The 13,103-nt window shown below is 45.0% G+C and overlaps 1 protein-coding gene across 1 annotated transcript in view; it reads right to left on the minus strand.

Annotated features, from left to right (window-relative positions):
- Positions 1-13,103, minus strand: part of NCAPG (non-SMC condensin I complex subunit G) — a 228,311-nt gene that overhangs the window by 147,213 nt on the left and 67,995 nt on the right. Inside the window, exons 7-8 of the mRNA XM_069202226.1 lie at positions 9,939-10,131; positions 8,540-8,689 (exon numbers count right to left, since the gene is read on the minus strand). Of these exons, the coding sequence (XP_069058327.1) occupies positions 8,540-8,689; positions 9,939-10,131 (343 nt within the window). The remainder of the gene's footprint in view (positions 1-8,539; positions 8,690-9,938; positions 10,132-13,103) is intronic.

Here is a 13,103-nt window from a genome sequence, read left to right on the forward strand (position 1 = left end):
TAATGTTTCTCCAAGAAGAACGTTTTCAAGCGTATCTTTCGAAACAAACCCGCTAGTTCTGTTCGGGTTTTAAATAAGTCAATTTTGGGCGTGGGCACAAAGTTTAAGCCTTTGTTTAGTGCCTTAGTTTCAATTTCACTCAGAACCCGGTTACTCAGATTGATAATGTTATCTGTTTGATTATCCGTCAGGCTCGTTACAGTGTTTTGCTTGTCCCTGGGAGGGGTTCCCTTTGTGCAGTATTCTCTGGGGTGTCCTCTCTTGGCCTCCAATGTACCTCTTTCCTTTTTCCTTTTCCCCTCCCGTTGCCTCTGTCTAAAAAAGGCTGCGGTGGCTCAGGAAAAGACCATTGTGCAGGGTGTTGGAAAAAGGGCGCCTGGTATTGAGGTGGGAGTCCATATTGGGAAGGCCAACCCCATTGTTGATTATGGTATGGAGGGCAGGGGGGTAACATAGGTGGGTGATTCCACCTTCCCCGGCGTTGTCCACGTCGTCCACGACGTTGCCGCAAATTATCTGATGATGAACTATCATTATCTGAACTGGTGTTACCACCAGATGAGGTGTCGGATATGTTGTTAGTTTTCGCTACATAATCCGATTTGGTATAAGGGTATATCTTCTCGTGGGAGAACCGATCGAGATCTTTTTGGAATTTAGAAATCTTTCGCTGAGTGAGATATTCCTTATGCTCGTTCATATTTTTGTTTACCTCCTCTAGTTTCTTTTTAAAGGAGAGAATGCTCATCCCTGATTTTAGGTTATTCTCACTCGTTTTTATCTGAATTAGGAGTGCCTCGGATAACCTTGTCGCTGTTTTTATGATCAGGATGAGCCAATCTCTAGTACACTTCCATGCTATCAAAGCCCAATCCTTTCTAAATTCTAGATCTTCAAGGAATATACGTGGGGCATTGGTGACCAACAGTCCATTTGGTGCTGTATTGCTCCGGAGGTATTCAGTCAGAACGGCCCCGTGGAGAATAGTTTTGACATGAGATCGTTTTAGTTCTACTAGTGTATCCCAGTCGCCCAACTGGGACAAACTCTTGGAGAGGGTGGTATCACCAAGAAGTGAGGGGGCCGACAGAATGGCTGTCAGATCCTCATCACTGAAGGAGAGTCCTTCCGCCATACTGGGGAAGAAAGAGCACCGATATGAGGCAGTAGGGGGAGAGGGGAAAAGAAAGGGAAGAGGACAAACAACCTTAGTGTTGGTGTGTGGTCCTGGACAAAGGAGCAATAATTACTCACTAGAGGGGGGACTCTCGCAGCTAGCAGCTGCTCAACTATCATTACACATGGAGAGAGGAAGAGGGAGAAGGGGGGATAAATATGGAGGAACACTCCGTACTTAGCTCCCTATAATTCAAAATACACACGAAAGTATGGGGTTCTCTAAAAGCGGACGTCGCGGATATTAGCGTAGCCCTGGGTTGTATGTATTCCTATTTGGAAGGGTAAAGTCAGTGGAATGTCAGTTGGAAATTACCGAGTGGAACAGCGAGGGGTGGGAAGAAAGGGATTTCCTTTTACGGACTAGGTGGTCTCACACACTATATAGTGTCATGCTTCATCATTTGACCACCTAGACCCACCCAGGTAGGACAGTGCCACCTGGGCGGACTCAAACTCACTGTTAAAGGAACAGGAGGGAGTGCGTAAATAAACTTGTTTCTGGAAAGATCGGGATCCAGCTAATCTACTGAAAAACTAAAAACACCTAAGCAGACACCTGTGAAGAGCAACAAATTTAATGGTGGTGTCTGACTGGTGTAGTTAAAAAGGGGGGTTGGGACACCTCTGTGAGGACAAGGACTCACAGGGTCACCTAACTAATTACTAGCCAACATGTTTCTGAGAGTGCCTGGATACCCTTGCGGGTGATAAGCTGCACTCTATAAATACAACTTGATTAATAGAGTGTTTTTTTTTTTTTTTTTTAAACACTGCTAAAGCTTCTAAAAGCTAGCCAGTTGATTCCAACTAGCACGTAGTTTCTCTGCACACTGCCTCCTGCCATTCAAGCAAAGCCAAACACTGATGATAGTGTTTGGCTTTGCTTTTTTTTTTTTCTTAAACACTGCTTGAAATTGATAAAATGGCTACTTGTTGACTCCAACTCGCATGCCATTTTCAGGTGATTTTTTCTCTGGAATGCACTGCATTTTCCTACTCACTGTCCTGGGATCGGTCACCTTTGAAATTGAACCCCAAACCCCACGTCATTGACACTGAACAAGGCCACATTCTTGAATCAGAGCAGAGTCAATATTCAAAATGGCATTAAGAAAAACAAATAATTAGTATTAATCTGGCCAATCATCTTTATAAAACAATAAAATAATCTAAATTAGGATTTGCAAATCATGACTTGCAAGTTAAAACAGTAAAGCTATACGCAAGTATCAGCTCTTGAAAGCCCACTCAGAACATTTTTTAGAAACTTAGATCGCAAAACAGTACTGAACAAATTAACACTATACCTACACATGCACGCATTCTGTGTAAAGTTCTGCTTTCATAACGACTTGTGTAAATCTGTTCAACCCAGGGAGGATAAAATGGGAAATCACCCTCTTCCCATTATATTTTTTCCCCCCTGATCAAATATTAATGAAATTTCCGCTGTTGAAACTTAGCTGACTGTGTATGTGGACTGCCAAGTCATGAGCAAATCAAGAAATGCCTTTTCAATGGAAATACTATCTGAGCCATAACTACAAAGCCGTCACTAATAAGATGTGTTATATTACCCTAAAGAAAGCTTTGTTAAAGTAGAGTCATAGTTACAAATTAAAACCCAAAAGCTACGGAAATTTGCAGGTTATGATTAGAAGCACAATCTCAGGCAAGCAAACCATGCCTCTGTATACCAAATGTAATACCCACGTTCTCACCCGTAATAAAAGAGATGTAATCAGTCATGTATTTAACATGTCATGATTGATGCAATATGTGAGGTCACAAGCAGTGCATGACGGCGAAGCAAGTTATAGTTAGTCCAGTAAGCAATAATTGGGAAATTTCACAGTTGTTTTTGTTTTTACCTTACTTCAACAACTAACTATGGCCCTCATTACAACTTTGGCGGGCGGCGGAGGCCGCCCGCCAAAGTTGCGCGTCGTGAATACCGCACCGCGGTCGGAAGACCGCGGCGGGTATTCAGAGTTTTCCCCTGGGCTGGCGGGCGGCCGCCGAAAGGCCGCCCGCCAGCCCAGGGGAAAACGACCTTCCCACCATGAAGCCGGTTCGTAATCGAGCCGGCGGAGTGGGAAGGTGCGACGGGTGCTACTGCACCCGTCGCGTATTTCACTGTCTGCTATGCAGACAGTGAAATAAATTTTGGGGCCCACTTACGGGGGCCCCTGCAGTGCCCATGCCGTGGCATGGGCACTGCAGGGGCCCCCAGGGGCCCCGCGACTCCCCCTCCCGCCATCCGGTTCCCGGCGGGAGAACCGCCAGGAACTGGATGGCGGGAGGGGGAGTCGGAATCCCCAAGCCGGCGCAGCAAGCTGCGCCGGCTTGGAGGATTCCTTGGGGGCAGCGGGAAACCGGCGGGAGACCGCCGGTTTCCCTTCTCTGACCGCGGCTAAGCCGCCGCGGTCAGAATGCCCCGCGGGGCACCGCCGGCTTGTCGGCGGTGCTCCCGCGTGCCGCGGCCCTGGCGGTTCTATACCGCCAGGGTCGTAATGAGGGCCTATGTCACTTAAACTTTTGTTTTTTCCAGTGAATTTCTATGGGAACTGTAGGAAGTTGGCTCTGTATGTGCTATTTCAAAGTAAGGAATACCATGCACAGAGTCCAAGGGTTCCCCTTAGAGGTAAAATAGTGGTAAAAAGAGATAATACTAATGCTCTATTTTGTGGTAGTGTGGTCGAGCAGTAGGCTTATCCAAGGAGTAGTGTTAAGCATTTGTTGTACATACACATAGACAATAAATGAGGTACACACACTCAGAGACAAATCCAGCCAATAGGTTTTGTTATAGAAAAATATCTTTTCTTAGTTTATTTTAAGAACCACAGGTTCAAATTTCACATGTAATAGCTTGTTTGGAAGGTATTGCAGGTAAGTACTCTAGGAACTTTGAATCATTACATTAGCATGAATACTTTTGTCATAAAACACAATAAGCTGTTTTAAAAGTGGACACTTAGTGCAATTTTCACAGTTCCTGGGGGAGGTAAGTTATTGTTAGTTTTCACAGGTAAGTAAGTCACTTACAGTTCTCAGTTTTTGGTCCAAGGTAGCCCACCGTTGGGGGTTCAGAGCAACCCCAAAGTTATCACACCAGCAGCTCAGGGCCGGTCAGGTGCAAAGGTCAAAGAGGTGCCCAAAACACATAGGCTATAATGGAGAGAAGGGGGTGCCCCGGTTCCAGTCTGCCAGCAGGTAAGTACCCGCGTCGTCGGAGGGCAGACCAGGGGGGTTTTGTAGGGCACCGGGGGGGACACAAGATAGCACAGAAAGTACACCCTCAGCAGCGCGGGGGCGGCCGGGTGCAGTGTGCAAACAAGCGTCGGGTTTCCTTCAGTTATCAATGGGAGACCAAGGGGTCTCTTCAGCGATGCAGGCAGGCAAGGGGGGGGCTCCTCGGGGTAGCCACCACCTGGGCAAGGGAGAGGGCCTCCTGGGGGTCACTCCTGCACAGAAGTTCCGTTTCTTTAGGGGCTGGGGGCTGCGGGTGCAGGGTCTTTTCCAGCCGTCGGGAAATGGAGTTCAGACAGTCGCGGTCAGGGGGAGCCTGGGGATTCCCTCTGCAGGCGTCGCTGTGGGGGCTCAGGGGGGACAACTTTGGTTACTCACAGTCGTAGAGTCGCCGGAGGGTCCTCCCCGAGTTGGTTGTTCTCCACCAGTCGAGTCGGGGTCGCCGGGTGCAGTGTTGCAAGTCTCACGCTTCTTGCGGGGAGTTGCAGGGGTCTTTAAATCTGCTCCTTGTAACAAAGTTGCAGTTCTTTTGGAGCAGGGCCGCTGTCCTCGGGAGTTTCTTGTCTTTTTCGAAGCAGGGCAGTCCTCAGAGGATTCAGAGGTCGCTGGTCCCTTGGAAAGCGTCGCTGGAGCAGGTTCTTTGGAAGGCAGGAGACGGGCCGGTAAGTCTGGGGCCAAGGCAGTTGGTGTCTTCTGGTCTTCCTCTGCAGGGGTTTGTCAGCTTGGCAGTCCTTCTTGTAGTTGCAGGAATCTAAATCTTTAGGTTCAGGGAAGCCCTTAAATACTAAATTTAAGGGCGTGTTTAGGTCTGGGGGGTTAGTAGCCAATGGCTACTAGCCCTGAGGGTGGGTACACCCTCTTTGTGCCTCCTCCCAAGGGGAGGGGGTCACATCCCTAATCCTATTGGGGGAATCCTCCATCTGCAAGATGGAGGATTTCTAAAAGTTAGAGTCACCTCAGCTCAGGACACCTTAGGGGCTGTCCTGACTGGCCAGTGACGACTCCTTGTTATTCTCATTATTTTCTCCGGCCTTGCCGCCAAAAGTGGGGGCCGGGGCCGGAGGGGGCGGGCAACTCCACTAGCTGGAGTGTCCTGCGGGGCTGTGACAAAGGGGTGAGCCTTTGAGGCTCACCGCCAGGTGTTACAGCTCCTGCCTGGGGGAGGTGTTAGCATCTCCACCCAGTGCAGGCTTTGTTACTGGCCTCAGAGTGACAAAGGCACTCTCCCCATGGGGCCAGCAACATGTCTCTAGTGTGGCAGGCTGCTGGAACCAGTCAGCCTACACAGATAGTCGGTTAAGTTTCAGGGGGCACCTCTAAGGTGCCCTCTGTGGTGTATTTTACAATAAAATGTACACTGGCATCAGTGTGCATTTATTGTGCTGAGAAGTTTGATACCAAACTTCCCAGTTTTCAGTGTAGCCATTATGGTGCTGTGGAGTTCGTGTAAAACAGACTCCCAGACCATATACTCTTATGGCTACCCTGCACTTACAATGTCTAAGGTTTTGCTTAGACACTGTAGGGGTACAGTGCTCATGCACTGGTACCCTCACCTATGGTATAGTGCACCCTGCCTTAGGGCTGTAAGGCCTGCTAGAGGGGTGTCTTACCTATACTGCATAGGCAGTGAGAGGCTGGCATGGCACCCTGAGGGGAGTGCCATGTCGACTTACTCATTTTGTTCTCACTAGCACACACAAGCTGGTAAGCAGGGTGTCTGTGCTGAGTGAGGGGTCTCCAGGGTGGCATAACACATGCTGCAGCCCTTAGAGACCTTCCCTGGCATCAGGGCCCTTGGTACCAGAGGTACCAGTTACAAGGGACTTATCTGGATGCCAGGGTGTGCCAATTGTGGAATCAATGGTACATTTTAGGTGAAAGAACACTGGTGCTGGGGCCTGGTTAGCAGGGTCCCAGCACACTTCTCAGTCAAGTCAGCATCAGTATCAGGCAAAAAGTGGGGGGTAACTGCAACAGGGAGCCATTTCTTTACAGGAACTGTGACCTAAATATAACTACACAGTGGCGATCACCACGGTGTAAATATTAAATACACACACACATCAAAATGTTACTGTTTTGAAATTAATGAGACTGAGAAGATGGTAAATAGATGGAAAAAGAGATGCTGTACTTATGCAGACATCTCTTTTTAACTATTTTTAATCACCTTTAGAAATATATTATGCTTCAAATTACTAAAAACCCACACCTTCCCTCACATTTTAACACTCTGGTCTTGTGCCTTCATTAACACCTCAGTGCTCATATGCTTCAGCCTTCTTTTCAGGAAAGGCTTTTAATTCAAGAGTTCCTGCAAAATGGTGTTCAAGGGTACCTCACGTTTCCCTTGTATTTTTTCCCATATATAAAATGCTAGCTCTCTAGTTGTTCATTAGAGCTCTGTAGTGATGCTGCATTTTGTTTCTAGGAAGTAAAAAAGACAGACTGCTACTGCTAGTGTTGGGAGTACATATTTGACTGCATGTCAAATTGTTTTAATGAAATAGATAAAGAACATAACTGAGAACTCACAGAAACTGTGACCTCACTTTAGCTTTCTAGAGCATGAACCATCATTTATATATGACAGAGAAACCCCATTTTCCATTCACTACAATATCCTATATAGGAAATGCTTTCAGTTTTACTCAAGATGAAGTTCAGGTGTGCCACGCGTTTGTTATACATGCAGAATGTTAACACTCTTAGTTGCTCATTAGAACTTTGTTGTAAAAACTGCAGTTGGTTACTAGGGAGAAAACCAGCTGATTGTTGGGGAGTAATCCGAGACAGCTGCTGGTGTTGGAAGTTGATATAGATTCTGCATGTCAATGTTTTACTCAAATGGATGAGGACGATATTTGAGAATGCATAGAAAATGTGCCCTTATTTTGGAGAAAATCCTTTAGGTTTTACAGCTTTGAGTCCATTAGGCTGGCTTCAAGTGTGCCATACTATTTGTCATGAACACAGAATGTTAAAGCTCTAGTTGTGCATTAGGGCACTCTGGGAAACTGCAGCAGAACTAACTGACTGACTCCTGTTGGTGTTGAAAGTACATGTTTTACTCAGATCATCTGCTCTGTCTCACCTAGCTGAGGAAGATTACGTGAACTCAGAGAAAATGGGCTCTCATTTTAGCTTCTAGTGCACCTTCCATAACCTTCGAGGGAAAAATCACAAGAGAAAAAAGTTTTCGTTTAAACTTCGTTCATCAAACCCCAGCAGACGTCAGAATTTCACAGGGTACAATCACCTTAGAACATACTGCAATTTTTAACCCACGTCATGACCATCCCAAATACCACTAAGCGTGAATTCCTGAAAAATTGCTTAAGTGATTTAAACCAAATAATGAAAAGCACGCTCTCAGAGTAAAATTTTTGCCAGATTTTGTGAAATTCCGTTCATCCGTTTTTTCTGTATCGTTTCCCAAAATTTCCTATGGGAAATCAAGGAACTGGGGACACCCCTTCCCCTTTTTTTGCCTCGGCTTAATTATCAATCTAAAGATTTCCAGGAAGGAGATAAGGTGGATGAAGGTTTTTTCTGGTAAGTTTCATAAAGATTTATCAAGCAAGGCCAAAGTTATTGTCAAAACAAGAGACAGTCTTCTTATGGAAACTCTGACCTAACTACACAGCGACTGCCACTGTGCAATAGATGTGTATATATTTATTTAACACCAACATCTAATACGCACTAACAGACGAAAAAGGAGACACATCGGAGATTGTGGGACAATGGATCATTTGCTTTTTTAAATCCATTTCAATCAATGTATGGCGCTCTTTTTATTTTTCCTGTGTTGCCTCGTTCTGAAGTTTATACCAATAAACAGAAAATTAAAATAAAAAATATGCACTAACAGGATAAAAATATTTGCTAAGATGAAAACCATAGCTCAAGACTGAACGCCACTGAGTCTTAAACATACAGAGTCACTGCGAAATAAGTACAATGATGACTGTGTGCAACTAAGTTAACATTACAAATCTCTGCACTCAGTGCACGAGGCCCCCAGGTGCCAGACAGCAAACCTGCGAAAGAAAGCACAAGTAAGAGTATGAAAAGTTCGATTTTAAAACAGTACCGCACACACCTTAGCAGGTACTCCGCGTACACTGCTGGCTCTGGCAAAATGTGCTCCAGCGAAGCTTCACCTTCATCGCCCTTTGATTTTACAAATTCGCAAAGGGATTTCCAGTACAGCACGTTTTCTGGTGTTAACTTCTCTGCAGGAACCAGTTTTCTGGGAAGATAGAATAGAAGTGTAAATGCTTTACCAAATGCGATCAGAGATTAGAACCTTTTCAGTTTATTTTTCTCGCCACAAAGAGCATTTTCTCTTACATCTTCAAATTCAACTTTACATTTTTCCTATAACAAAAACTTGACTGTTTGAAAAATTGCCGGGAATTGTGACGGCTGGAATAGGACCCTCTAAAAGGAACCAATCCGCACCGTTGACATAATCATGTTATTCCGGTTTGAGTTGTATCACAAAAAGCTTCTCACCAGATACAATTGTTCCCCAGCAACGATATTAAGGATGCAGATTTGGCTGAAAAATGTCATGGAGTCAGGTGTTGGCCCTGCTTAATTTTTACAATAATAATGACTTTAGGAATCCTCTTTCAGCCGTTATACAATAATCAAAATACTGTCCATCATGATTTTAAAGAGGCTAATAACAGTCAATGCAGAGGCCCTTCCCTAGGCTTCGTGTTTAGTTTTTAAAAGTGAGTGTCTATGTGGATGCTTCACACCCACTTGCATATTCGTCCTCATGACCACACTAGGGAAGTATAATATGTTGGAACATGCGAGTCCACAGCAGATGGTGAAAAGAGCACTTGACCGGCCATCATTCAGAGATTAGTCCAATCACTATGGTTTCTGGAGTCTGCCATATTATATAGAAAGGTAAGGGAAGTGCACACGTACTCAGGTTTTAAGGCTTGCTTCACGTTTTTAAAAGTAAAGGCTGCTGCTTTATTGTGATTTCATGCATGTGTTTTTTTCCGAAAATAGTTTTTATTAAGGTTTTGCATGATAGAACAAAGCAATAAACATTCACAAAAACAGAGACATGGAGAGACATCTAGACAGTGTGTGCTTTGCGAGGGATGTATTCAATGATATAGTCCACCTTGGTGTCACACAAGTATATGTAAAGGGATAATATGAAAACCACAGACTGGAGCTTGGGATGGGAAGGGATGAGCTGGAAGGCTGATACAAGGAATGAGTACTGAGCAAGGTTTGCTGGACACAATAGATCGGTCACAATATAGGTGAGGGGTAGGAAGGAAGGGCTCATGTGCGATTGTGCAGCAAGTATTGACAAAAGGGATGGTGGGGGCGTTGTGTAGGGGATTAGTTAGGCATCATACTTGGGCATGGGGGTACTTCTTGTAGTTGGCTCGCAGAGACACCGATGTCATTTATAGCATGTTCTTTCAGTTAATTCAATGTAAGTGGTCAAACCTTCATATTACCTCTCATCAATATTTTTACAGTTTTGCACCAGCTCCTGAAGAGGTGATACTGCGAACATTGCATTTAGAGCAGAGACAGCTACTTCAGGGCAATTTTCTACATCCAGTCTGTGGAGCAGTTCCAAAACATCTCCCTCTGTCAGACGAAGCCACGCCTGAAGAAGTTTCTTCTGCATCACCTCTTTTACAGCATCTAATAAATATAATATACTAAACATGTAAAACGTACCTGAAAACAAACACTTTATTATAAAAGGAAAAAAATTACTTTAATTTACCACAAAAAGTGACTTTGGTGGCTCTTGAGATATTTATCAATGGTCATAAGTGGCAAGCAAACGAAAACGATCCTTTCATGCTTTTTGGTAACCCTCCCAAAATCAGAAGACTCCACGAAGGCATGAAATGGGGGTATCCTTTGGTCAACTTTAGAAGACACTTAGTTGGGTTCCATTGCCATTCAGAGGCTCCCATAACACTCTAATAGATTCTTAGAACTGCTTTTATCATCACCAGAACAAGCCTGGTTATATGATTGCTTCTTTATGAAGATCACTGAACATGTCTGAAGAAACCTACTTGGCCCAATGTGTAAGCAGATTCAGAAACCTAGTTTCTGTTGACATTTAGGAAGTCACATAAATTCACCTAACACTGCATTCCAAGAAGGAAAGCAGAGCCAAGATTCCATAAAATATCCCTAAGCTCAGTCACAACTGCTAATATAACAGCTTCAGAAAATTAAGGAAGCTAATAGGCAGCAACCACCTTTACAACAAAGGAATTGGAAGCACAGAGATACCCAGTGGATATGTTATTTGCATTTATAAACCACACTATAACCCACAAGAGTATCCTGGCACTGACCAGGTGTGTGTGCCTAGTCCTCCCTATGGTACATTGGTTAGTTGAAAAGCCAGGTCTTCAGCTTCTTGCAAAATTCAAGAAGAGAGCAGGATGTTCTGTTGTGGAATGGGAGGTTGTTCCAGGCTTAAAGAATGATAAAAGAGAACCTCTGACCCTATCTGGTTCTGTGTGTGGGATGTGTGGAAGTAAGAGTCCTTCAGAGCGGAGTTGTCTGGGTGTGTGGTGGAAGGAGATGCAACTGTTCAGGTAGTGAGGCCTAAGTTGTGTAGTGCCTTAAGATTGTGTAAGAAGTTTGAAATGAATATGCTTGTGTTTCGGGAGCCAAAGGAGCTCCCTGAGGTGTGGTGTGATATGAGTTCTGCGTACAAGGAACAGGATGAGTGTGGCAGCTGAGTTTTGGGTGGTTTGTAGTTTTCTAGTGAGTTGCTCAGTGATCCCAGTGTAGAGGGTGTTCACGAAGTCCAACTTGCTGGTGACTAGAGAGACAGTTTTTCTAGGGCTGCTTAGGAGCCATTTCAAGATCTTCCTCAGCATCCACGAGGTATGGAAACAGTATGACAGCGTTGACTTTAGTGGCCATATGCAGTTTGTTGTTGATAATTGGTCAGGAGTATCCTGGTGTGGGTGCTAAGTATAAGTTGGAGATCGGTCAGCTACCAGTTGGAGTCCAATGCAGAGGGATGTTTGCTTAATAACACTGCTACTTTTTTGTTCATGTCAAGCTTGTGACAGCTGACTTTCATCCTATTAGCGACTTTGGTCATGCAGGTGGTGAATTCATTTCTTGTGTTGGGGGGTCTAGTTCGAGAGTATGAGATGCGATGTATGTTGGTGTGGGGGAGGGTGTTTATGTCTTGTGTGAAATGACATTGGCCAGAGCGATCATGTATGTGTTGAAGGGGGTGGGGGTTGAGTAATCAACCTTGAAAGGAATTTGCAGGCTTCTGAGTAAGGTGGCAGGCTGACAGCTTGTGTTCAGTCTTTCAGTAAGGAGCAGATCCAGTAAAGAGCATGTTCTTGAATGCCAATCTTGTGCAGGCGCCTGATGAGGACAGACTGCAAGGCAGTATAAAATGCTGCTGACCAGTCTAGGAGAATGAGGGCAGCTGGGTCTCCTCTGTTAAGAATTATGTGGGTAGATATCTGTGGCGGCGATGAGTGCTGCTTCTGTACTGTGGTTGGGGTGAATCCAGACTGTGTGGTGTTGAGGAACTGGTGGTTGATGTGGTGGTCTGTGGGGCATCTGTTAATTAGTTTTGCTAAAACATTTGCAGGGCATGGTAGGAGGGAGATGTATCTATAGTTGGAAAGTATGACTTGCTCAGTGGATGGTTTCTTGGGCAATGACATGACAATGGCATGTTTCCAGGTGACCAATAATGTAACAGAGGCAATGGAAGCATTTAACATAGCTGTTAAGGCTTTCCACTCGGTAGGAGTCCTTTGGTGAAGGCTTGGTGGAGCCAATGGCCAGATGGGGCCCCAAGTGGATTCTTGGTAGCAGAAATTTAGACAGTGGTGACAAGGGGCAACAAGGTCAGGATTTGTTCTTCGGCTGTCAAGGAAAGTTGAGTTGCAATGGTGATTGGGTCTGGCTAAAGGTCAAAGTTGCTCTACATGAAGGCAATTTTGTTACTGGAGAATTCCAAAAGCTTGTTGCAAAGGTCATGTGAGGGGTTGATGTTGCTGGAGGTAGCAGAAGGTACGGTGAATCCTTTCCTTGCTGATATAGTGTAGGGATCAATGTAATCTGCAAGAGATGTCTGCTTGGAGTTCCTTATCTGCTGACCGTAGTTTCTCAGGGCTGACTTTAAGCGGTCTATCTGGTGTCTTGACTTGTTCTACATTTGTGCTCCAGTGGTGTTTCATCAGCCTCAGTGCCTCTGTGTACAAGCTGGCCAGCGTGTCTAGGTCTCCAAGCAACAAAAATAAAATGGTTACTTACCAGACTAGTAATTATTCAGCTGGAAGAGTTTTCTGGATTCACATGTTGTGTATTATTCTGCCATCCAATGGTTGGGACTGGAATTACTTTCACCCTGCTCCCAATTTCCCCCCTCTTCCCCCATGGACATCATCAACCACCATTTCGTGGTATGTCCATCTCATGTATGAAGTTAGATGATGCCCTAGAAATTCCTGTGCGTAGTCACCATCTTGGGATTCCTTTTTCTGCATCTTGGCTTTTTTTCTACTTGGGATAATGTTTTTCTTGTCCCACTTGGTTGAGCTATCTCACATTTCTGGGGAGGTGGGTTGGTCGCATCTGAATCTAGAAAACTCTTCCGGCTGCAAAAT

This window comes from Pleurodeles waltl, chromosome 1_2, assembly GCF_031143425.1.
Source record: "Pleurodeles waltl isolate 20211129_DDA chromosome 1_2, aPleWal1.hap1.20221129, whole genome shotgun sequence".
Classification (NCBI taxonomy): Eukaryota; Metazoa; Chordata; class Amphibia; order Caudata; family Salamandridae; genus Pleurodeles; species Pleurodeles waltl.